Source organism: Glycine max, chromosome 18 (assembly GCF_000004515.6).
Source record: "Glycine max cultivar Williams 82 chromosome 18, Glycine_max_v4.0, whole genome shotgun sequence".
In the NCBI taxonomy this organism is placed as follows: domain Eukaryota; kingdom Viridiplantae; phylum Streptophyta; class Magnoliopsida; order Fabales; family Fabaceae; genus Glycine; species Glycine max.
Window position 1 is genome coordinate 14,206,164 of NC_038254.2, and position 24,452 is coordinate 14,230,615.

Genomic DNA, 24,452 nt, shown 5'->3' on the forward strand with positions numbered 1-24,452 from the left:
GAATTTAATGATCAACTTGATCTACTGGATATCAGTAATAGGTTGTGGAATACCAGTCATTTGTTATTCATCATCCCTTTGAACTTGAGGGGTATGAATTACAACCAATCTTTCACTTGATGTGAAAGGTTGAGATTCTATATGATCAATTTTAGAACCCAAGTCCCTCAATTGATCACTCCTACTAATCAAGTCATTTTCAAGAAACTTGACATTTCTTGATTCCATAATCATAGTAATATGATATGGATGGTAAAACCTATAACCTTTAGACCTTTCGGCATATCCAATGAAATGCCCACTAACAGTTCTTGGGCCAAGTTTCTTCTCTTGTGGGTTATATATTCTCACCTCAAACGAACAACCCCAAACGTGCATATGTTTCAAACTTAGTTTCCAACCTTTAAACAACTCAAAAGGTGTCTTTGGGACAGTCTTGGTTGGAACACGGTTTAATATATACATTGTCGTCTTTAGTGCTTCAACCCACAAGGATTTAGGAAGATTGGAGTTGCTAAGTATACTCCATACCATGTCCAATAATGTTTAGTTCCTTCTTTCTGCAACATCATTCTGATTTAGAGAACTAGACATAGTGTACTGGGTAATAATCTCATGTTCTTGAAGAAACTTTGCAAAAAGACCAGGTGCTTGTCCATTCTCAGTATATCTGCCATAATATTCTCTACCTCTATCTGATCTCACTATTTTTATTTGCTTGTCACATTGGTTCTCAGCTTCAGCTTTAAAGACTTTGAACGCATCCAATGCTTCATTTTTGTTATGAAGCAAATAAACATTCATATATCATGAATAATCATCTATAAAGGTGATAAAACATTTCTGACCACATGCATCTATATCTGGACAATAAGTATCAGTATGAATTATTTCTAATATGCTTGAACTCCTGTTAGCACCTTTCTTAGACATGTTGGTTTGTTTACCCTTAATGCAGTCCGCACAAGTCTTAAAGTCAACAAAATCTAGAGTATTGAGTACCCCATCCTTCACTAACCTTTTAATCCTCTTAATGAAGATATGTCTTAATCTTTGATGCCATAACATAGAGGAATTCTCATTAATATTACACCTTTTAATACTAGTTTGAACATGCATTTAACTATAAGTGGAATAATTTTGTAAACCAAGAAAATAAAGACCATCAGACAAGATACCATTCTCAACACATTCATAATTATAAAATACATCAAACGATGTGTCTTTAAAATTAAAGGTATGAGTCGAAAAACAAAAATCAAGTTTCTAGAAAAACTTGGCACATAAAAGGTCCTTTCAAATTTCAAAATAAAGCTAATACTTAAAGTTAAAATGCAAGTTCCAATAGCCTCCACAAGTGAGCCTAGCTTATTGCCAGATAAAATGCTTTACTCACCTTTCATTGGTTTCCTTAGGTTTTGCATACCCTGTAAAGAATTTGCAATATTGATTGTAGATCCAAAATCAATCCACCATGTGTTAATATTAACACTACCCATATTAGATTCATAACATACTAATGAGATTGATTTACCTTTCTTCTCAAGCCATTCTTGGAATCTGGGGCAATTCTTCTTCGTGTGTCTCTTCTTCTTACAAAAGAAACAATTTGTCACCTTCTAAATATTAGCTTGAGGTGGTATTTTACCATTCCCCTTTCTAATTAGCTTGAGACTTAGTTGCTTTGTTTTTCCCACAAACAGATGTCAGCAATGCACTCTTACTCATCTCCATTACAAGCCTTTCTTCTTTCTAAACACACATGGTCATTAGTTCATTGATAGACCATTTGTCCTCATGTGTATTATAGGAAATCCTAAACGGTCCATATTCCGATGGAAGGGTGTTTAAAATGAAGTGCACTAGGAAGGACTTAGACATATCAACCTCCAGTTTCTTAAGTTGAGCTTAAATATCTCGCATTTGCATTATGTACTAACACACACCTTTCACACTAGTGAGCCAAAGAGAGGAGAACTTCATGATCAGGGTGTTTGCTAAAGCCTTATCTGAAGTCATAAACTGGTCATCAATAGCCTTAAGAAGGTCTCAGACCTTTCCATGCTGGTTTACATAACCACGTATCCTAGCCGAGATTTTGGTCTCAATGAACATAATGTTGAGCCGGTTGGATCGCTACCACCACTTATATAGCATAACAACAATTAGGTTACTTTTATTAGTGATTGCAAGTGGTTTGTCTTTCCTTATAACATAGTCTATGTCCATTCACCCCAATTACAGAAGAATTCTCTCCTTCCATATCTTATAGTTATCTTCTTTGAGTTCGGGAACATCATATTGAATATCAGAAAAACTACTAGTTTGAGAAGCTGTATTAATCCAAAGGCTTATGTCAAAATTTGAGGTATATTAACCTTAATTATATGTGTTACCAATGTAAACATACTAGAAATTGAATCTTGTGACATAAAAATTGTCTGCGGGCAAAATTTTTAATTCAATAAGATACAATTATACTTTATGATAAAATAATAAAATTTCATACTCAAATTCTTGATTTACGGGTACAACATGAAAATAATTTATTTTTTATCGCAAATATTTACTTTATGATAAAATTGACAAATTATACATGTCTCATGATTCTTGTGGGTAAACCATGAAAAAAAATATGTCATTTTATCTCAATTAATTATACAAATATAATAAAAAATTCTTGTGGGATAAAATTCATTATATAAAATACAATTAATCACAATATTATGCATAATTCCTTATATGATCTTTAAACAACTTAATATATAATTTTAATAAAATTATAAATATTGTGACTAATCCATAATTAATCAAAATATAAAGATCACTTAGACATAAAACTTAATCATATGAGAATAAATCATATTATGCACTTCAAGATCAAAATATGATACAATGATGAATAAAATTCTCATATAAAATTTCATAATCGAAACATAGTATTATGTATTTGATTTCATATATATATATATATATATATATATATATATATATATATATATATATATATATATCCATGAAATAAACTTTTCCAAAATATATTCATGCATAAAACAAATCAAAACTATAGAAATTGCAAAAATAAACAAAAACACATAAGCATATAACATATGAAAAATGAATATATGTCAAAAGTACCATAAATGACCCAATGGCTCATGTGACGTCTAGTAAGCTAATAACTGCTAATTGTGAGTATATTTTGAGGTTAAATTATATATAAGTTTTTGTGCAAAGAATATTAAAAGTGATGAATTTATTATGCTTAGTGAATAAAATAAAGCTAATTAAGGAAATCAAAGCTAATTAAGAAAAACGAGCTAATTGAGGAAAGCATGACTAATTAAGGAAAGAAGACTAATTGAGGAAAGCAAAACTAATTAAGGAAAGAAGAATAAGTAAGACAAGTATAATAATTAAGGAAAACATGACTAATTAAGAAAAGTAAAGGCGGGCTTAGTACAAGAAGCCTTCCAATTTGCACCTATAAAAGAAGAAGAAAGAAGAAGGAAAAATAACAAATTCCAAGAGAATACAATTTCTTATAGAAGGCAAAGACTAGAAAAAGGAGAAACAAACATTATGAGTCATTCCTTCCCTCCATTCCTTTTCTTATTTGTTCCCCCTTTACTTAAATATTCCCCTTTTCCAATTGTAAAGTCTCCATGACAATGAGAGACTAAATCCCCTTTGTTGGAAACTTGGTAGTCAACTACTCTTGATGTAATTTCTCTTCCTACCTATTTATGAATATTACATTTGCATTATCCTTTCTTATGCTTAATATTATTGTTTGTGGTTTGATCACCCATTTGCATGGTAAGTTTTAGGGGTAGCATTGGGAAACATTATTTTCTAATAGAATTAGGAAATGGTATCTAAATAAAGTCATCGCTAGGGATAGGTTGATATTTGTTTAGCCTGTTATACATCTCTATTCTTAATGCAATTTACTATTTTAGCTCTGCAAAGAGATTTGGGAGAGAAAATAAATAAATTACACTCTTTCATGCGGGGGACCAAAGTTAGAGTATACTAGTAGATGCAAGTGTAAATTGGAACAATTATAAATAGAGAAAAATCATTAACATTACAGCAAATAATAACTCTGGTAGGCTAAATTTCCAACATTCTCATCTTCTGAATTTCCTTCTACAATACTATTGGATTTTCTCATCTTTTCTGTCTTTTAATTTAAATTTTTGTTTAATTTCTCCTCTTGTTTGATTTACTTTTATGTCAATTTAAATTACTATTTTTCTACAATCTTTCTAAATCTTTTTCTTAATCAAATATTCATCTACATAAGTACAAACAAAGTCCCTGTGGATAGGATACTCAGACTTTCGTTTTAACTTTACTACTTGGGACGCATTCGTGCATTTGCCAATTCATCAACAAGTTTTTGGAGCCGTTGTCGACGACTTTGTTCTTTGTACTTGCTATTTTGGATATTCTATTTTTAATTTTTATTTTTCCTTAATTTTTAAAATTTAAATGATAAAAAAAAGAAGAAGTATCTTTTTCTTGTGAGTCTATGCTTGCAGGGTGGAACCTTAGAAGAACTTGACCCATGGAAGATATTTTAAAGAGGTGGTCTGAGCATGTTGAAAGCATATAATTAGGGGTCATTCACCCACCACCGATAAATTATGATTTTTGTGGAGGAGAGAATTTCAATAATAATTGTCATCTCTATTCCATGGAAAATTCTTGGTGGGAACAAAAGTTACACCCTTACAATCAATATGAAGAAAAAAAAATTTCTCATATGGAGAATTTGTTGATGTAATTCATGGAAACATCCCAAGCTAGCTTCAAAGCCAATCAAAACTCAATTCAAAATCTGGAGATTCAGGTTGGCGAGAGTTACTCCATGGAAAATTGTTGGAGGGAGCAAGAGTTACAACCTTACAATCAATATGAAGAAGAAATAATTTCTAATCTTGAGAACATGTTGATGCAATTCATAGAAACATATGAAGCTAATCAACACGTAATTCAAAATCTGGAAATTCAAGTTGGTAAGCTAGCAAAAGAAGTGGCTAAATTACCCTTTTTGGTCACAAGGGAAGAAAACTTTGTAGAGGTTGAAGCTCGTGAGAAAAGTCTTGTAGAAGAGCATGATTTAAGAGAAAAAGATGAAGAAAAAAGCGAGGAAAGAACACAACAAAAATGAGAGAAGTGCTTACAAGTAGAAATTCAACAAGAAAGTATTCTCTAAGTCAATACCCCTCCTCATCAACTGATTGACAAGGAAGAAAGGCATGTAGAATGCGATAAATCTTTAAGTGTCATTCTCTACTTGAACACCAACACTTCTCTTGCAATGGTATAGAAGGCCTTCCCGGGATACATGAGTTTCATGGAGTCTCTAGCTAAGAAGCAAAAGTGCAAGGAAGATGTATTCTACATGACATTCATGCCACCTTGAAGGCATTTGACCCATTAAGCTAGTGACGTTAAAGACACGCTTACTAGGAGACAACCCAAGATTTCTTACTTTATTTTTTTAGTTAATTGCATTGTGTGTTTTTTTTGTTATTTCTTAGGATAGTTGTGTTCAATTTATTTCAATAATAATGTGTGCTTGCCTTAGCTCTAGGAGGTTAAGAAAACTGTATGAATGTCTTGCAAGAAGCGACCAAATTGTTGTACAAGTTGCCTGGCCAGGAGTCCAACTTCCTTCTGTAGGGGGGTGATAGCTTTGGTACTGGTGATGATGATGTCGCAGATGCTGGAGCTGATGATGATTATGTTGCAGACATCACTGCTGCTCGGGAAGCTTGGGATCCAAGGCCCACACAAGATTGGGGCCTATTTTGATCAAGATTTTTTTAATTTTCTTTATTTGCCTTTATTTATTTTGTTTTATTTTAATTTCATGCATTTAGGGCAGTTTAATTTCTGTAGTTTAATTTTAGTAGTTTAAATTCAATCATTTAATAGTTTCAATTTAGTTTGATGCATGATAGAGAAGTAGGAACTTATTGATTGGTTGCAACACATTTTGAGAAAATCAATTGCATGAGTGAGATGAACTGCGTACTAATGAGTATTTTTGTGAATTGCCGATTCTTGTGCAAGCAGGCGTTAGTGCAAGGATGGAGTGTGAACTAGCAGTGAAAGAATGAAAAGGATAGTATTTCTGACAAAAAAACATGAAATGAGAACCTGAATACTTTAATGAAAACCGGTAAGTTGTGCGAACTTTAAACTGTGAGAGAACAACTGGTTTTAATTTCCTGATTTTGCATGATTCTTGGATTGCTTGAAATGCATGTATGATGTGGAAATGATCAAGACCTTGTTTTTTTATTTTATTCAACTACTTAGCCAAAAAACCATCCTGTGAATGAATGCATCCCTAGCACCCTTTTTGAGCCTAATGTAAAAAAAAAGTTGTCATTGGAACCCCAGCCCAAAAAGTGATATTTACTAACTGCCATTTCTTAGGTTGTTGGAGAGTACTCATGGATCCAAACAAATTTGTCCCAAATTTGGGGGAATGCTTTTGGGTGATTTTCTATTGCAAGAAAAGAGAGAGAGAGAGAGAGAGAGAGAGAGAAGATTTAAAGAATCATAAATTCTAAGTTTTAGTTTGTAAATAATTTGGGGGAATAAATGCTCTCATAGATCCTAATCTTTGATTCCTAGAAAAACCATGATTTCTTTGTTAGCCCAACCATGTTACAAGCCTAATAAAGTCATTAGTGATCCACATTGTGCATGTATTATAGAATTGACTGAGATGATGTGCGAAGTTGGAGATTTTACTATTTAGTTGTTATAATTCAAACACTTTTACCGAGACACTTATGGGATTGAGAGAAACACTAGCCTTATGAGGATTGAAGTTTGGTGATTATTCCTTGTAATTTGTCATTCTTGCTAACCATTTCATTTGGAGTACATCTTGTTCTATTCCTTTCATGAACTTATGACAATTGTGAACTTGAGAATTGGCCAATGAAGCTTTTTGGAATGTATGCAGTTATCTGATGAATTGTGATTGGTAAACTCTGATTTATCTATTTTCTCTCCCAAATCCCTTTGCAGAGCTAAAATAGCAAATTACATTAAGAATGTAGATGTATAACAGGCTAAACAAATATCAACATATCCCTAGCGATGACTTTATTTAGATATCATTTCCTAGTTCTATTAGAAAATAATGTTTCCCAATGCTACCCCTAAAACTTATCATGCAAATGGGTGATCAAGCCATAAGTAATAATATTAAGTACAAGAAAGGATAATGCAAATGTAATATTCATATATAGATAGGAAGAGAAATTACATCAAGAGTAATTGACTGTCAAATTCCCAACAAAGGGGGTTTAGCCTCTAATTGTCATGGAGACTTTACAATTGCAAGAGAGAAATATTTAGTAAAGGAGGAAAAGATAAGAAAGGGAATGGAGGAAAGTAATGACTCCCAATGCTTGCTTCTTCTTCTTCTAGCCTTTGCCTTTCTATAAGAAATTGTATTCTTTTGGAATTTCTGTGTGTCTTTTCCTTCTTCTCTCTTTCTTTTAGAGGTGCATATTAGCGGGCTTCTGAATTAGTCTCCTTTCCTTAATTAGTCTGCTTTTCTTAATTAGCCTACTTTTATTAATTAACTTTCTTTCCTTAATTAACCTTACTTTCCTTAATTGTTCTACTTTCCTTAATTAGCTTTGTTTTCCTTAACTAGCTCTATTTTCCTTAATTATTCCAACCTTCCTAAATTATCCTACTTTTTGGGTTTTATTTTACTCACTAAGCATAATAAATTCATCACTTTTAATATTCTCTACACAAAAACTTAAATGATGTTAATTTAACAATTATTTGCTCAAAAAGGAAAAATTAGGAGAGAAAAATTACAAATTCAAAAGTTAGAAAACAAGGAAATCAACCAAAATAAAAATTTCTAATCTTATTTTTAACAAACAAGACTCTCAACAACAAAAATGAAATTAGATCGAAAAATTACCGAAAACAAAAAATGGACAAGGCAGAGGCAACTGAGGTTCTAATATCAAATGTAAGACTAAAATATCAAACCTGTGATGTAATAAACAAGAAAACAAAACACAGGTCATTAACAAATGCGGAAAATAAAATCAAAATATACCTCCAACCATTGTCATGAAAGAGCTGATTTATTTTTGTTCTTCCAAGCTCTCACTCTCTCTGTAGATTGTATATCAGACGAAAATGAAATATGTAAGCTCAGGGACCAAACACATGTGTTATATATAGGAATTCTACCATCACGAATGCATTTAGTAGTCAGTACCACCAATTAGTAGTCATTATCACCCATTAGTAGTCATTACCACCCATTAATAGTCATTCAATATTAGGCTTTTCAACTTCAAAATTGATGGATCACTTGACCTTCCAAAACATACAAACCAATTTTAACAAAATTATTACAATTCCACCAACGCTAAGTTTTACTACTAGAACATCTACAACTATTCTCAATCATGTGACTTTTACAAATCATGTTTTCCATATTGGACACCATGCCACCACTGCATTATTCTCTTCCACGCACCAATAGATCCAAGTTAAAGGTTATATGGCCAATTTCCCCCACAAAGTTTTTTTATATGAATATAGAACTTTTATTTTTGTCCCCATCAAAAATTAATATTTCGCCGTAAGATATTTTTTCTTTAAATGAATGTAAAATATCATAAGATATAAAAGAGAAAAAAATAATATTAATTTTATCACTTTATTTTTCTAATTTTTTATTGGACTGACAATGAAAAAATCATACTAATATTTTTAAAATATGAAAATGTGTTGAGAACAATTGTAATTTATACAAGTTAAAATATTTTAGATTTTTTTTATTGTGAGATTATATATTTTATAAAAATATTATAAGGATGTTACCTGGGATGATCAGTGGGACTTATCCAACATTTGCACTCTAATTCTAGGGGTCATCCCTCATCTTTTTAATTCTCCCCTACCTTCTATTCTGTTGGGTGTTCAAGACATGATCATTGGAATCAAAGTAGCTTGTAATGAATAAACTACTAGATTTGTTTGTAATTAACTAGTGAAGCAAAATATCTCCCACCATATTACAGATGAGTCTTTTTGATGGATTTGAAAATTATCCTTGTCTGAATGCATTTGTGTGATTGCATGGTTCATATGCCATAATTCCTTGCCTACAAATGTGATTTATGCATCACCATGGTATTATTAATCATGACAAATGCTACAATTGCTCTACGAGCAAGACTATTTTTCACATCCAGCAAGATTGTGAATTGGCGTGAGATATTCTTGGAATCTCTCTCTTTTACTTCAATTTGCCACATTTTTTTACAATGATTGATGTAAGTAAAATCAAATGGATTATAATATTAGTTAGTTTTTGATTAAACAAAATGCTAAAATTAATTGTAGCCACAAGAATATATGGATTTTTTCCATCAATGTTGATCAAAGTGTGTCAAGAAAGTCACCCTTGCCGGTTACTCTAGTTTCTCGGGTCAAAGAGATACTATTTATGCCAAACTAATAGACATTCTTCAAGTTACAAATTGCTTGGGATCTAGGATACACACAAGTGATAACCTATTATGATTATGCTTATGCCATATCCTTAATATTTGAGCCTGTACGTTTAAGTATGCAATGCTAATAAGGAAAATTCAAGACTTAATAATTTGTGTTGATCACCTTGCCAAGAATGGTGTTGCTCAAGATCATGATTGCACATCTTGGAATGCCTCTCCTTTTGTGGATCTTTTGCATTATTTTGATTTTGTTATCGACAAATGTTAATTTGTTAATAATATCAGTTGGGGGATTCTAACCTGCAATTTCTTCTCATCCACCCTTTAAAAGAAATGAAATGAGTATTTTTTTTTTAAATGGAGGGAGTACTAAATTAGTTGTTAAGCTTAAAATGACATTAAAATACATATTTAATCACTTCACTATAATTTAAACATTCAATGCTAATACTGATTGTACTTACATCATAGTTAGCTATCACCAATAAGATACATTGCAAAGAATATAGGAACACATACAAAAACAAACCACATAAAAATAGCAAAAAACACAAGATTTAACTTGACTCATGTCTCTTGCCTATGCTCACCTGAACATTTTAATACATATTGGCTATCTCAAAATAAGATAACAAGTTTTAAGGAAAAACTTGAAAAACCTCCTCAAATAATGTGTCACCCTACAAAACCTTACTCCCTCAATCAAGAATTATATATAAAAAAATGATATCACTATCACTTACAAGTTTATACATCTCTCTCTTATTTGAAATTCTCCTCCCTTTACATTACTTTTCAACTAAGAACAAATCTTCTCATCTCAAGAGCATCTTATGGGCTACTCTTAATGTTTTCTTTCATAATTCATTAGAACTTTAATCCTCCTCCTTTTTGTAATCTAAAAATTAAAATACAAAAAATATAAGAAAATAAATGAAAGTTCTAATTAAATTTTAGAAAATAAGATGGTTATCATCTTTCATTCTCATATTCTAAAATTCATTCATTTGAAGATGAAATGAGCTAAAATTTGAAATAAATGACTTAAAATTCTCTATAAAATAAAAATTCAAAGGATTGTCAGAAACAAATGATGCAGTTTTTTCTTCTTCTTTTTTTTCTTTGAAAAAAATATATAAGAGGAAAGAGAACCATGTCCGCAGACTTGAAGAGCATGAAACCCTAGAAACAGACCAACAAAAAGTTGCTCCTCTCTCTTGCCGCTTGGTGCATATTATTATGCAATGTATGGGCCATATTTTTATGGAAAAAATGCATTAAAACAGTTAGCAACAAAATAGATTGAAACGGCATGCGCATGCTAGTCAAATATGATTAAAATGTTATGTATAAATTTATATCATTAGCTTTGATTCCCTAATTTGATTTTGAACTAATTAAGAAAATATATTGACCCACTTAAAAGTTTTTTTTTTTAATATTCATATAGTGTGGCTGGAGAGTTTTCTCATATGTAAACTACAATTTATAACAAAATAATAATCAACTCACCAGTTGTGCGTCCTAATTAATTTTGATGGAAAGTTGTCTAATTAAGGTGATCCCATTTCCATGTATGTATAAAACAAAGGCCTATAAACTAGGAAGCTAGGTTAGGACAAATATGATTTCTCTGCATTTCATTTTCAAACACTACAATAATTTTATTCTCTGTGCTACCACCATGACTTCTCCAGTTCTCCCCCTCCCAAAGTGGGAGATAAACATAAGGTGGGTAAAAGGAAGCTTTGTTATATGTAGACCCATACAGGGTGGTATCTAAATTTGATCCATGCAATGCATTGCTTTATTTATTTATTTGAGTTCAATTTTTATTGAGTATTTTATCTTTATCCTGTCAACTAATAAAAAATTATAATTAATATACATTTTAAAATAATTATTATAAAAGTTAATAAAAATATCATACATGATTGAATAACATTATAATTTACACTATCAATATATACACTATTTATTTTTGCCTTTTGCCACTAATTTGAAATTTATATATAATATCCAAATCAAAATCATGCATCTTCAATTCTTCAACTGAAAGAGAAAGTTTTTTTTTTTTTTTCTTTTTTTCTAACAAAGACGGACAGTGTACCAAAAGTACTTGTTTCAGTGACATGATGCCCGAAATGGGCCCTAAAACCCACCACCCAAAACAAAACAAAGAATTCACAGAATGGGACCGACATGTACAGCAATCAATTCCCCAACTATTATGCTTTGTCTTGAAGCATAGATCATGCCAAGCTGAGCTTACAGCCATAGTGCCATTGACCAATTTTAGAAGGTAATAATGATGAAAAAACAGTCAAGGTAAAATGAAAAAAAGAAGTAATTTTAATCAATTATCATTGTAAATTTGTATATTATTGTCTAATCATCTAATAATATATTATTAATTATCATTACTATAATATTTTTAAAGTTAAATTATCTTTAATGATATGTGAATATGGTATAAATCCTTTACATTGATTGACATAAAATCTAAAAAAATTAAAAGATTTATAGAAAAAAAATTAATATTCAAACCAATCAATCTTAGGAGAGAGAAATGAAAGAGAGCAAAATGATGGATCCCAACATTGTCGTTGAAAAGAATCAATGGACTTTGCTTTTTAAGTTTCACGTTATTACTTGGTGAAAACTGAAGGGTAATTAAAAGATGCAGGTAGTGTGTTCATTATTGTAGAGGACACAATGTACTTTATTCATGTGCATGCTGGTAAGTAAATAACAAGAAGGAAAGAGAGGGTCCAAGGGGCCACAGGTATCTACCTAAAAAGAAATTAAATTGGTGGAGTTTATTGGATGACCTAGGTTGATTTCATATACTTATATCGTCATTATTCAACAGCATAGGCTGTCTCTTCTATTTCTTACCAAGTCTTCCTGTCTTATTCTGGGTTGGCTACTTCTCCCAAGTCTTAGGATCAAGATATGGGAAGAACTTGAAAATAAGGTTAAAATATTAAAATAATTATTTGATGTCTATATGTGATACTCATATTTAGAAATTAATATGAAAAAACTATAGGTTTTAGTCTTTATATGTCTTTATTTAGTACACATTGGTCCTTATTTTTACTATGTTTCTTTAAGTTTTAAGGCATGTTTGATTCCCAGTTGAGAGACCCTCAAGATCTCAATGTATGTTAAGAAAGTAAAATTAACAAAATCTCTTATTTGATTTTTAATTAGCTTCGATCGGTTGAGTTTTGTTATAATTTTATGTTAAAACTTAGTTCGAAATTAAAGGAAAAGGAAGTTACTTTTGCAAACTTAATTTGTAAAATAAAGTTTATTGATCTAAACTTCAGTTACATACTTTAATCCAAACATATACTTAGTTTTTAAAAGACTTAAGTTTTAGTTTATATAAGATCTTATACGGATTGAAACATAAGTTTTTTTTTTTTCATGTAAAGACACTTTTTAACTGAACTGTCACCTAACGAGATTAAATAATTATGTTAATCTAAAAAATAAAGTAAAATATTGATAATTATTTACTAGAAAAATTATAATAATTACTGATTGCAAATTAAATTAGAAATCATATTTTGTAACATACTGTCTTTAATGTAGCTCATGTGGAGATTGATTAATTAGTTTTGTTTGTTGGAATCAAAAGTTTGTCCAAATTTTATCTTTTACTCATTACACTTAAAAAATCATCATCTTCTTCTTCTTTTTTTTTTTTTTGCTTCATGTAAAAATACTTTTAGATCTTATAGTTACATAAATTTTACTTTTTAGTCCTTATTATTTTTAATGACAGTCATCAAAGGGATCTTAAAGTTCTTATACAAGAACTTAAATGGATGATCTTTAAATGTATGGACTAAAAAGTAAAGTTCATTCAACTATAAGATCAAATGATTTTTCTTATTTTTAATAGCATCTAAATTACAATGGTTTTTTTAGCGAAATATGAATATACCACACACACACTGTGGTAAATTTGTTGAAATTTATAATCATTATTTTAAAAGTCATAGGAACAATTATTATTTACTAGTTGATAGTACATAGTCATTAAATTTTATAATTGAAAATTATCCTAGTGATCTTTTAAAAAAAATTATTTTTCTGATTTGTTTTCAACAATTGAAAACAAATAAATAAGGAATCCACAATCTTAGAATGTCAGTTTGGTCTAATTCAATTCTACAAATCAACTTATAAAGTGAGAGTTATCTCCCATTTATATATTCTATTTTAGTCATACCAATAGTTAATGTGAGATTTTTGACAAACCCACATCTTGCTAAAAACTGAACATCTCCAGCGTAAGGTTTGCAATACTTAACATTTGTGAGTGATCCAATAATGGCTCAATAGCGGGTGACATGATATGTTTAAGGCTATGTTTGACAAAACTAACTAAAAAGTTAGTTAAAAGTTGAAAAAATTATTCAGTAACTGAAAAATTAACTTATTAAATTATAAGTGTTCGATAAAATACTGTTAAAGTAACTGAAAAATGTAAAATGACAAAAAATAATAAAGTCATAATTTATTTAAACAAAGTAACTAAGATCTTAGATAAATATATTGAGAATAAAAATAAAAGAAAATATAAAAAGTTAGAAACTAAAAGTTAAAAATTAGAAATTAGGGTTTTAAAAAATATTATTTTAATAAAAAACTACTAAAAAAAACTTATTTATCAAATAGTCAAACATACTTTTCAGCCAGTAAAAAAAATAAAACTTAATTGAAATGTCTTATAAAAAATTACTTAATATGCTCTAATACATTTAAATTTAAATCTAATTCAATCCTACAAAATTAACTAATGAGAATTTTCTATGCTTATATGCTTATAGTATATATACTCTATTTTGGCCTGGCCAAAATATTCAACACACGGTTTTCAGTCCACTTTGTGATATTGTTTTCTTTCTCTTCTAACTGATTTCGGTAATTGGATTACGTTGCGCGGCGAGGCATGGTTGGGTTGTGACTTGAGTTATAATTGGGAAGTAAATTTTCTTTTTTTCTTCTTTCAAAAAGATAAAAATAGCGTTGCTTTAGCAATCATTGTCTTTCATCTTTTCTTAATGATGCTTTTTTTTGCTATAATCTTTTCTTAATGATGCTCACAATGATATATAGACATATAATGGTTAAAATCATGGAATCTTTATAATAGGTTAATTTGGAAGATGATAAAGGTGATTTACGGGTGTTCAAGGATAAAAATAGGTGCGTACGTTTACCTCAGGTCTTATCCTAAGTCGAATGACCTTTTAATTCATTTCATAAACTTAAGGTATGATCTGATATAGACATTTTTTCAAGATCAGGTCTAGCGTTAGAACCCTATTTGAAGGCATATTTAGGCCTAAGCTTACTTTTAAAAGTAAATAAGTTGACAACTTTATCAACGTAATTGTATATAGATTGAATTAGGAAACAGAGAAATTGGATAGAGTGATTTAAGGATGAAAGGTTAAATTTCACTGATTTGGATAGAGGGCAATAGTAGAGAGGAATACCAAAAATTCATATAGGCTCCACTTTCCTCTCTGTTGTGTTGCGAAACAGAAGAGAATTAGTGCAACACTATTTTTCTGTAAGTGTTGCTTACTATCTTGCTTATTTTTTTTTTGTAGGCATTTAGATTTTTTTTCTTCTTCTTAAAACATGGTATACAATAACAGAATGTTGCCAAAATAAATGAAAATGCATGTAAATTAATATGCATCTTTTACGTCATATATATATATATATATATATATATATATATATATATATATATATATATATATATATATTTCAAAAACTGAATGAAAATAAAAGTAAAAATATTTTTTTATTATCTCTTATTTATTTTGTTTCACTTTACTATAAAATCAAACAATTGAAAATAAATATCCTCATTTCAATTCTTTTCTATTTATTTCTTCTTTTTTCTCTCAATTTCAATCTTCTCCAAAGAAAGTATAGGCTAATATTAATAACAATATTATTATTATTATTGTGAGATATATATATATATATATATATATATATATATATATATATATATATATATATATATATATATATATATATATATATATATATATATATATATATATATATATATATATATATATATATATATATATATATATATATATATATATATATATATATATATATATATATATATATATATATATATATATATATATATATATATATATATATATATATATATATATATATATATATATATATTAGGTCTAAATGAATTAAATTTTCCTGTAAAAAATGAGTTAAAATTTAGTCTTTTTAGTTAAATAGAGTTTTAAAAATAGTCTTGACTAACTTATTTGGATTATGTTTGGAAATATAGCGATGAGAAGAATGTAATATGTTACAATAGAATTAATAAAACTATTTTATTATTTACATATTTTATGATGAAATCTTCCTGGCAATGGACTGTGTTTGAAGTTTTAAAACGAAATTTTGCATAATTAAAGTGAAAAATAATTTATTCTAATGTAAAAGTTCTTAAGATACATAATATAAAAAAATGATTGGTTGCATGATGATAATGATAATATACACAAAAATTATTTTATTTTGAAGAGTGTACACTCCTTTAAATATATATTTTTTAATTGGTTAAAGACATTGAAACTATAAAACTACGAGAGAGATAACCATTAAATATGATTTGAGACTCAAAATTTTATTATTTTTTAATAAATTTTAATTTTTTCAAGAAATAGTACTTAAATTTACTTTGTCTCTGAGAGACAATAGAAACCCAATCTTACAAGACATTGTCAAAAAAGACATTATATTGCCACATGAATTGATAACGTACACGTCTATATATTATTAACTACAAATACACTAATCACTAAGTAACCAATTTAACTAGTACTTACAGATTAATGTAACTGATCGTTCAAATAATTTAATCATGTTTTGTGTCACAGTGCTTTGAGTGCTAAAATTTCTTAATGGGGTGGAAATTAATCAACACTACTACTTTTTCATGTAAAAAAATAAGTACTTAAGTAGAGTCTCGACTCATTGTTAATCATTTCAGGGTCAGACTTCTACAAGCTAACTGAAGTATAGAGTATTCACACAACTCTAATAATCTAAGGTTTTTTTAAAAGGTATATATATATATATATATATATATATATATATATATATATATATATATATATATATATATTATAAATTGATTTATTTATTTTACTAATTAATAATTCTTCTATTATTATATATGTTAAATATTTTATAAATAGTGAAAATACCCCCAAACCTAGCAGTAACTCCACATGCATTTTGAACGAGACTACCATTTTTCCTGAGACTTATTCTAGCCATTCTTGTTGGAGCCCTGGGGGTGCTATAACCTCTAAAAAATAACCTAAAGAAAAAAGAAGGATGAGATGTACTTTTGCAAATAAAGAAAGAGAAAGAGAAAGAGAAAGAGAGAGTAAAGAAATGAAAGAAAGAAAAGTTTCCTGAAAAATATTTTGAAAAGATATAAGTATATACGAATCAAGATATAAAAAGAATATTCCATTAAGAGATGAAATTATATTCCATTTTTTACTTTTTTTCTCTCTCTCAAGGTTTATATATCGAATGCAAAAAATTATTTTAAACACTTCAAAGGTTATTCAATACTTAGTGAAAGAGATAAAAAATAAATAAAAATATAAGTATGATAAATGATATGATATAATAAGAAGATTGAGTTGAAATGTTTTAAAAAATGGACGTGTCTAAAAATTATTACTCCCGTTAATATAATGATAACTTTTCTTCATACTTTATGGGTAGGTGAGATTTGATTATTCTAAAATGAGAAAGTAGAATTATGTGTAGTGTTGATTTAAAATTAATGTAGCTTGTAAATCTTACTCGTCTTGTAAGTCAATAAAAAAAAACACTTCACTTTTTTTTTCTTTTTTTTTTCACATCTCTCCGTTTTAGAAGCAAAATCCCACAAAACTCTCCATTATATATATACAATTATCGGTCGATCTTTACTTTCATCATTAATGTTTAATTATTAATTATGGTGCTAATCATTAGCACGATCAAAACATTAATTTGATTTCCCCAAATGAGAAATACACTATAAATTATAGAGGACAATTATGACTCGCACAATAGAAAACTATAGTACAAAATTAAAGTGCATTCGAGTTAAGTCCATCGTATCATATTTATACAAAAATCTCTCTAGTCACATGAAACATAATTTGTCCAACTTTTGCATTAACTAACTTCATTTTGGAACAAACGTAACAGTGGTTGGTTATGACTGAACCCCTTTCAATTTCTTCTCCATGTTCTTCTTTTGCTTTTCCGACATCAATTTATGCACAAGGGGCAGCCACAAAAAAAAAAGTGCTATTGTGCTTCCACACCCCATTCCCTCCTTCCTTTCAAAAGCCAGAAACAAAAAACGCTTAAATTTGCTATAAAGTTCTATTCTAGACCCTGATTGACACTTAAAGATGTCCATGGATGGTTTAATCATGTCACTAGAGCTGCATGAAAGAAGATTCCATATCTGAATCAACTGCCATGTTGGGCCCTCTCATGAAGTTCCCAAATCAAATAAAGAAAATTAATTAGTAAAATGAAAAAGCAAAGGACAATGGTGAAACTGGTCTCAAAAACCGACACAAAGTGGAACACTAAATATTAATTGGGTGATGAAACTGTCTATGGTTAATGGTTATCCATATTTTTATTTTTATTTTTTCTATTCCAACAACACTTGCTTTTGCTTTTGCTTTTTGAAAAAGCTAAAGATGACACCAAAGCAGTGTGTGTAAGTGTGTGCGTGAATGTGAAGGAGGAAAAGTGTTAAGGGAAGAGAAAGAAAGAGAACATTGGATGCTGTTAGTGTTATGCTAGCTTTCTATACTCTTCATTAGAGAAATCACCTTATCAATCCTGTTAGTGTATAATCAGTTTAACTTTTTAAGGTCTATGAAATGTTGTCATTGCTATTTCACTCTCATAGTGTATTAGTTTCCTTTCATATGCTACTCCTCTAAACCATTTTTCTCACAAATGGCTACCCTTTCTTCTTTCAGTTTTGTACCCTTTTGCATGTTCTTCTTCCTTGTGTGCCTCACTAGTCCTGCTTATGTTTCTTCACTTCCTCTTTCCCTGAGAAGGCAAGCTTCAATCCTTGTTTCTATGAAGCAAGATTTTGGAGTTGCAAACTCTTCTCTGAGGAGCTGGGACATGTCAAATTACATGTCCCTTTGCAGCACTTGGTATGGCATTCAGTGTGACCAGGACAACATCTCTGTGGTGTCACTTGACATATCTAATTTGAATGCCTCAGGGTCACTTTCACCTTCCATCACAGGACTCTTGAGCCTTGTGAGTGTCTCACTCCAGGGAAATGGCTTCTCTGGGGAGTTTCCAAGGGACATTCACAAGCTACCAAAGCTGAGGTTCCTCAACATGTCTATCAACATGTTCAGTGGGAACTTGAGTTGGAAATTCTCCCAGCTGAAGGAGCTTGAAGTGCTGGATGCCTATGACAATGCTTTCAATTGCTCACTTCCTCAGGGTGTCATTGGTCTCCCAAAGATCAAGCACTTGAACTTTGGAGGGAACTACTTCTCTGGAGAAATCCCTCCAAGCTATGGAAAAATGTGGCAGCTCAACTTTCTGTCTCTTGCAGGGAATGATTTGAGAGGCTTCATACCAAGTGAGCTTGGGAATCTCACTAACCTGACTCATCTTTACTTGGGATACTACAATCAGTTTGATGGTGGAATCCCTCCTCAGTTTGGTAAGCTGACCAATTTGGTTCATCTAGACATTGCAAACTGTGGCTTGACAGGTCCAATTCCTATTGAGTTGGGAAACCTCTACAAGTTAGACACTCTTTTCTTGCAAACCAATCAGCTAAGTGGTTCAATCCCTCCCCAGTTAGGAAACTTGACTATGTTAAAAGCCCTTGATCTATCATTCAACATGCTCACAGGAGGCATCCCTTATGAGTTCTCAGCCCTTCATGAGCTTACTCTCTTGAACTTGTTTATAAACAAGTTGCATGGAGAAATTCCTCACTTCATTGCTGAGCTACCTAAATTGGAGACTCTGAAGCTGTGGCAGAACAACTTCACTGGAGTGATTCCTTCAAATCTTGGCCAGAATGGAAGGTTGATTGAGCTTGATTTGTCAACAAATAAGCTCACTGGTTTGGTGCCAAAATCTCTATGCGTCGGAAAGAGGCTGAAAATCTTGATCCTGCTGAAGAACTTTCTGTTTGGATCTTTGCCTGATGATCTTGGTCAATGCCACACACTCCAAAGAGTCCGTTTGGGCCAGAACTATTTAACTGGGCCACTGCCACATGAGTTTCTTTATTTGCCTGAGCTATTACTTGTGGAGCTACAGAACAATTATCTTAGTGGTGGCTTTCCACAATCAACAAGCAACACATCCTCCAAACTAGCACAGTTGAACCTATCAAACAACCGGTTTTCGGGGACTCTTCCAGCCTCAATTTCAAATTTTCCAAACTTGCAAATCCTTCTGCTCAGTGGAAACAGATTCACAGGTGAAATCCCACCAGATATAGGGAGATTGAAAAGTATCCTCAAGTTGGATATTAGTGCTAACAGCTTTTCAGGTACTATTCCCCCTGGGATAGGTAACTGTGTCTTACTCACCTATTTAGATTTGAGCCAAAACCAACTATCAGGCCCTATTCCGGTCCAAGTTGCTCAAATTCACATATTAAATTATCTCAATGTCTCATGGAACCACCTAAACCAAAGCCTGCCCAAGGAACTTAGGGCCATGAAGGGTTTAACTTCAGCAGATTTCTCTTACAATAACTTCTCAGGCTCAATACCTGAGGGGGGCCAATTCTCACTCTTTAATTCCACATCCTTTGTTGGTAACCCTCAGCTATGTGGATATGACTCCAAGCCATGCAATCTTTCTTCAACAGCTGTGTTGGAATCTCAACAAAAAAGCAGTGCAAAACCTGGGGTCCCTGGGAAGTTCAAGTTCCTCTTTGCTTTGGCATTGTTGGGGTGTTCATTGATTTTTGCAACATTGGCAATCATCAAGAGTAGAAAGACAAGGAGGCACTCCAATTCATGGAAGTTAACAGCATTCCAGAAGCTGGAATATGGGAGTGAGGACATCACAGGGTGCATAAAGGAAAGCAATGTCATAGGAAGAGGAGGATCAGGTGTTGTATACAGAGGAACCATGCCTAAGGGAGAGGAAGTGGCAGTGAAGAAGCTCTTAGGAATCAACAAAGGCTCTTCCCATGACAATGGCCTCTCTGCAGAAATAAAAACATTGGGGAGAATCAGGCACAGGTACATTGTGAGGCTACTAGCATTTTGTTCAAACAGAGAGACCAATTTGCTTGTTTATGATTATATGCCAAATGGAAGCTTGGGAGAAGTCTTGCATGGGAAGAGGGGTGAGTTTCTCAAGTGGGACACTAGGCTCAAAATAGCCATAGAAGCTGCAAAAGGACTTTGCTATTTGCACCATGATTGTTCCCCTTTGATCATCCATAGGGATGTAAAGTCAAACAACATATTGTTGAACTCTGACTTTGAGGCTCATGTTGCTGATTTTGGGCTTGCCAAGTTCATGCAAGATAATGGGGGATCAGAGTGCATGTCTTCCATTGCTGGCTCTTATGGCTATATTGCTCCAGGTACTTACTTAAATATTCAACTATAATTTGAGAGATCATAATTGATAACTTCAAGTAGATTTATATCTTCTGTCTCAATCTAATTGGTTAGCATCACTAACTTCAAGTTGAAGACATTTTTACTTAACCACCACCCCCCTAGAAAAGATACTACATTGTCTAGATTACTGTCCTTAGTTTTATCAACTCTTTTTTTGCAAACTGAAAAATTCGACTACATGTTATATTGAGATTAACTGAGATCAGTCATATGGTGGTCTAGGACCATAAATACTTTTCCCCTCCAAATAAAAGTTTGGAGTACATTATTGTTTAGATTACTAAGTTGACCAATTGAAATGAGTTAAAATCCTAACTTGCAACAACAAGAATGATGAATTCAGGCTCTTTTTTTTAATAATAAAATTCAAAATTTCATAGCAAAAAAGGTTCATGTGTTAAATATACTTTTTCATTTATTTTTGGGTACAAAAATATTCTTTCCTCTCCTTAGCCACTGTAGCATGTACTTGGTCTTTTCCTGGGACCACAGTGTCCAACACCATGTACGTGTATTCCTAGACTGACCGAGTAAAGGCTCCACTAACACACAGGAAATTCTTTTCACTTTCTTTTTTCACGCTAACTGTGTGTGTGTGTGTGCTTTTGCATGCCTTGAAACTACACACCCTTAAACCAGAACAAATCACAGTCATCCCTTTTTGACCATCACCCTTTATCATATCAGTAACAGTCACTAAATGCACATTAACCAAATGCATATATTTTACCCCCTCAAAGTTTCAGATTGAGATCTAAGATTCACTTTCCCAAAATCCCAGATAAAAAAGAAACGTGAAGAATTTAGGCACAAGACACAAGTTGGTTACCTTTATACAAATTTAACTTGCTGCTTTGGAAAATTAACAAGAAGCTTTCCCTTTATCTGTAAAATAATATTGGACCAGTCTTCCTTTTCCTTGCCCTCTTTTTTCTAAGTTAAATTAATAATTTTGTCCTTTTGCCATATACCATTTTAATCTTTCCATGAAAAAAAAATCTTACATTTTGATTCCTATTTGATAGGACAACAAAGCAAAATCTAACTTTGTTATAATTTGGCAATTGACAGGGACTAATTTATAAATGTTTTTCATGTAAAAGATAAAACAGTGTTTTCTTATGTAGGACTAAAATATTGTGCCATGTATAAAGATCATTTAATCTTATCTTATTTTATACATGTACAACATACATCCCTATATTCACACACATCAAATTTGTTTATTATAGTGTTGGCTACTTTAACTTTGAAGTTTAAGTTGTGAAATCCACTATTTTTTAACTGATTTTAATTTATGTTGCAGAATATGCATACACATTGAAAGTGGATGAGAAAAGTGATGTTTATAGCTTTGGAGTGGTGCTGCTAGAACTGATAACGGGACGAAGGCCAGTGGGGGATTTTGGTGAAGAAGGATTAGACATTGTTCAATGGACCAAGATGCAAACCAATTGGAACAAAGAGATGGTGATGAAGATCCTTGATGAGAGGCTAGATCACATTCCTTTAGCTGAAGCAATGCAGGTGTTTTTTGTGGCAATGTTGTGTGTTCATGAACACAGTGTGGAGCGACCAACCATGAGGGAAGTGGTTGAAATGCTTGCTCAAGCAAAGCAACCAAACACATTTTAAATGTAGTGATCTAGAAAAGTATAAGATAACAAGTTAAAAAAAAGAAAAGGATGAGTCCTTCCTTCATACATATATGCTTTGTATTGATTTCATGGGTGGTTAAAGGGTATCCATTTTCCAAACTAGTTTGTCATGAGTTTTGAATGTTACTTTTTTGCCCTTTTACTTTATTAGCACTCAGCTCTTCAATAGGTGCAAGAGAGTCACTATAGTTGATATGTTATGCATGGGAAAGGTAGAATTAATGTTAAGCTGTCCATATTATGTTAAAAGTTTGTATAATACATAGGGGCTGTATGCCTGTTTGGTTTAAGAAGACCTTTTCTCTTTTCATTTTCTATTTTCACTTTGTTTCTTGTTTTCAAAAGTTTATAATAGAAACACTGAAAACAATTTTCTATATTGTTTGCTATTTTCAGTATTTGCTATAACTATTTCCCATACAAATTTCTAAAAATAAAAAATGAACTGAAAATAAAGTGACATTTTGTAATTAACAGAACATAAAAATAGAAAATGATTTCTCAAACCAAGTATCCCTAAACTCATTTACTTGTTATGTGCATTTTTCCAGCAGTAATTATTCACCATCTGAATCTCAGGCAATGAAAGAAAATAAGTTTATACATAGATTCTTAAGATAAACTTCATACTTACTTACAATCAACCCAAAGCTCATAAACTAAAATAGTTCAAAAATTCAAAAAGTTATCCTAATTTGAACAACTATGTGTGTGGTTAAACTGGCTCATAATGGAAACAAACTAATCAAGCCGTCTGCATGAAGAATGAATGAAATCTCTAATTTCATCATTAGCCCTACCCAATGCTGTATATCCATCTGCAAGTCTGCAACTTGTAGATTATATTTTGCTCAAGCTCTCAAGAGTTTCTTAATTTTTGGCTTGCCACCTTCTAAAGCAGGTAAAAATAACAGGATGATGTCCTTGGTGTTGATGTTTCGGATTAGAAGAGCCTCCATAAAAGCATTTGAGAATTGAAAACAAGAGGGAAGGCGTTTGAGAATTGATTAGTTGGAGGAATTTGAAAATCAGAATCATTTGCAAATTGAAATAGTAGAAAATGGGGAATATAAAAAATGCAGCATTTATAGAGAAGATACTTTTATAAAGTTGCCCTCTTTTAACGGAACTAATGTATTCACAGATAAATTTAAAGAAACTCCAGTAACTTTGTTATTATAAATGACTAAAGGTGATACAAAAGAATCTATGTGGCTTTTCATGTCAACTTGTGTGATGCTTCCTTCCAAATAGCTTTATAACAAAGTAGAGATATTCTAATGCAGAGAGAATTCAGGCAAAGTATATACATGACTTATTTATGACAAATATAACATACAATTTATGATGAATTCATCATATTATATCACATATGTGCAGAGGATAAGATTATATAAACACTAATCACACCAAATAGGAGCAAATTGAATACTCTTTTAACAAATTTACTCCATGAATCTCAAACTTAGGGATATTGATCACTCACAGCTTCTTCATGTTTCACACTCGCAATA

General features: G+C 31.1%; 1 protein-coding gene across 1 annotated transcript; it reads left to right on the forward strand.

Annotated features, from left to right (window-relative positions):
* Positions 1–18,373: 18,373 nt before the first annotated feature.
* Positions 18,374–23,248, forward strand: LOC100803075 (CLE-related protein RLK3). Its single transcript, XM_006602226.4, has 2 exons — positions 18,374–21,240; positions 22,587–23,248. The coding sequence occupies exons 1-2, from the start codon at positions 18,606–18,608 to the stop codon at positions 22,913–22,915; spliced, it is 2,964 nt and encodes a 987-aa protein (XP_006602289.1). The 5' UTR covers positions 18,374–18,605; the 3' UTR covers positions 22,916–23,248.
* The last annotated feature ends 1,204 nt before the right edge of the window (positions 23,249–24,452 follow it).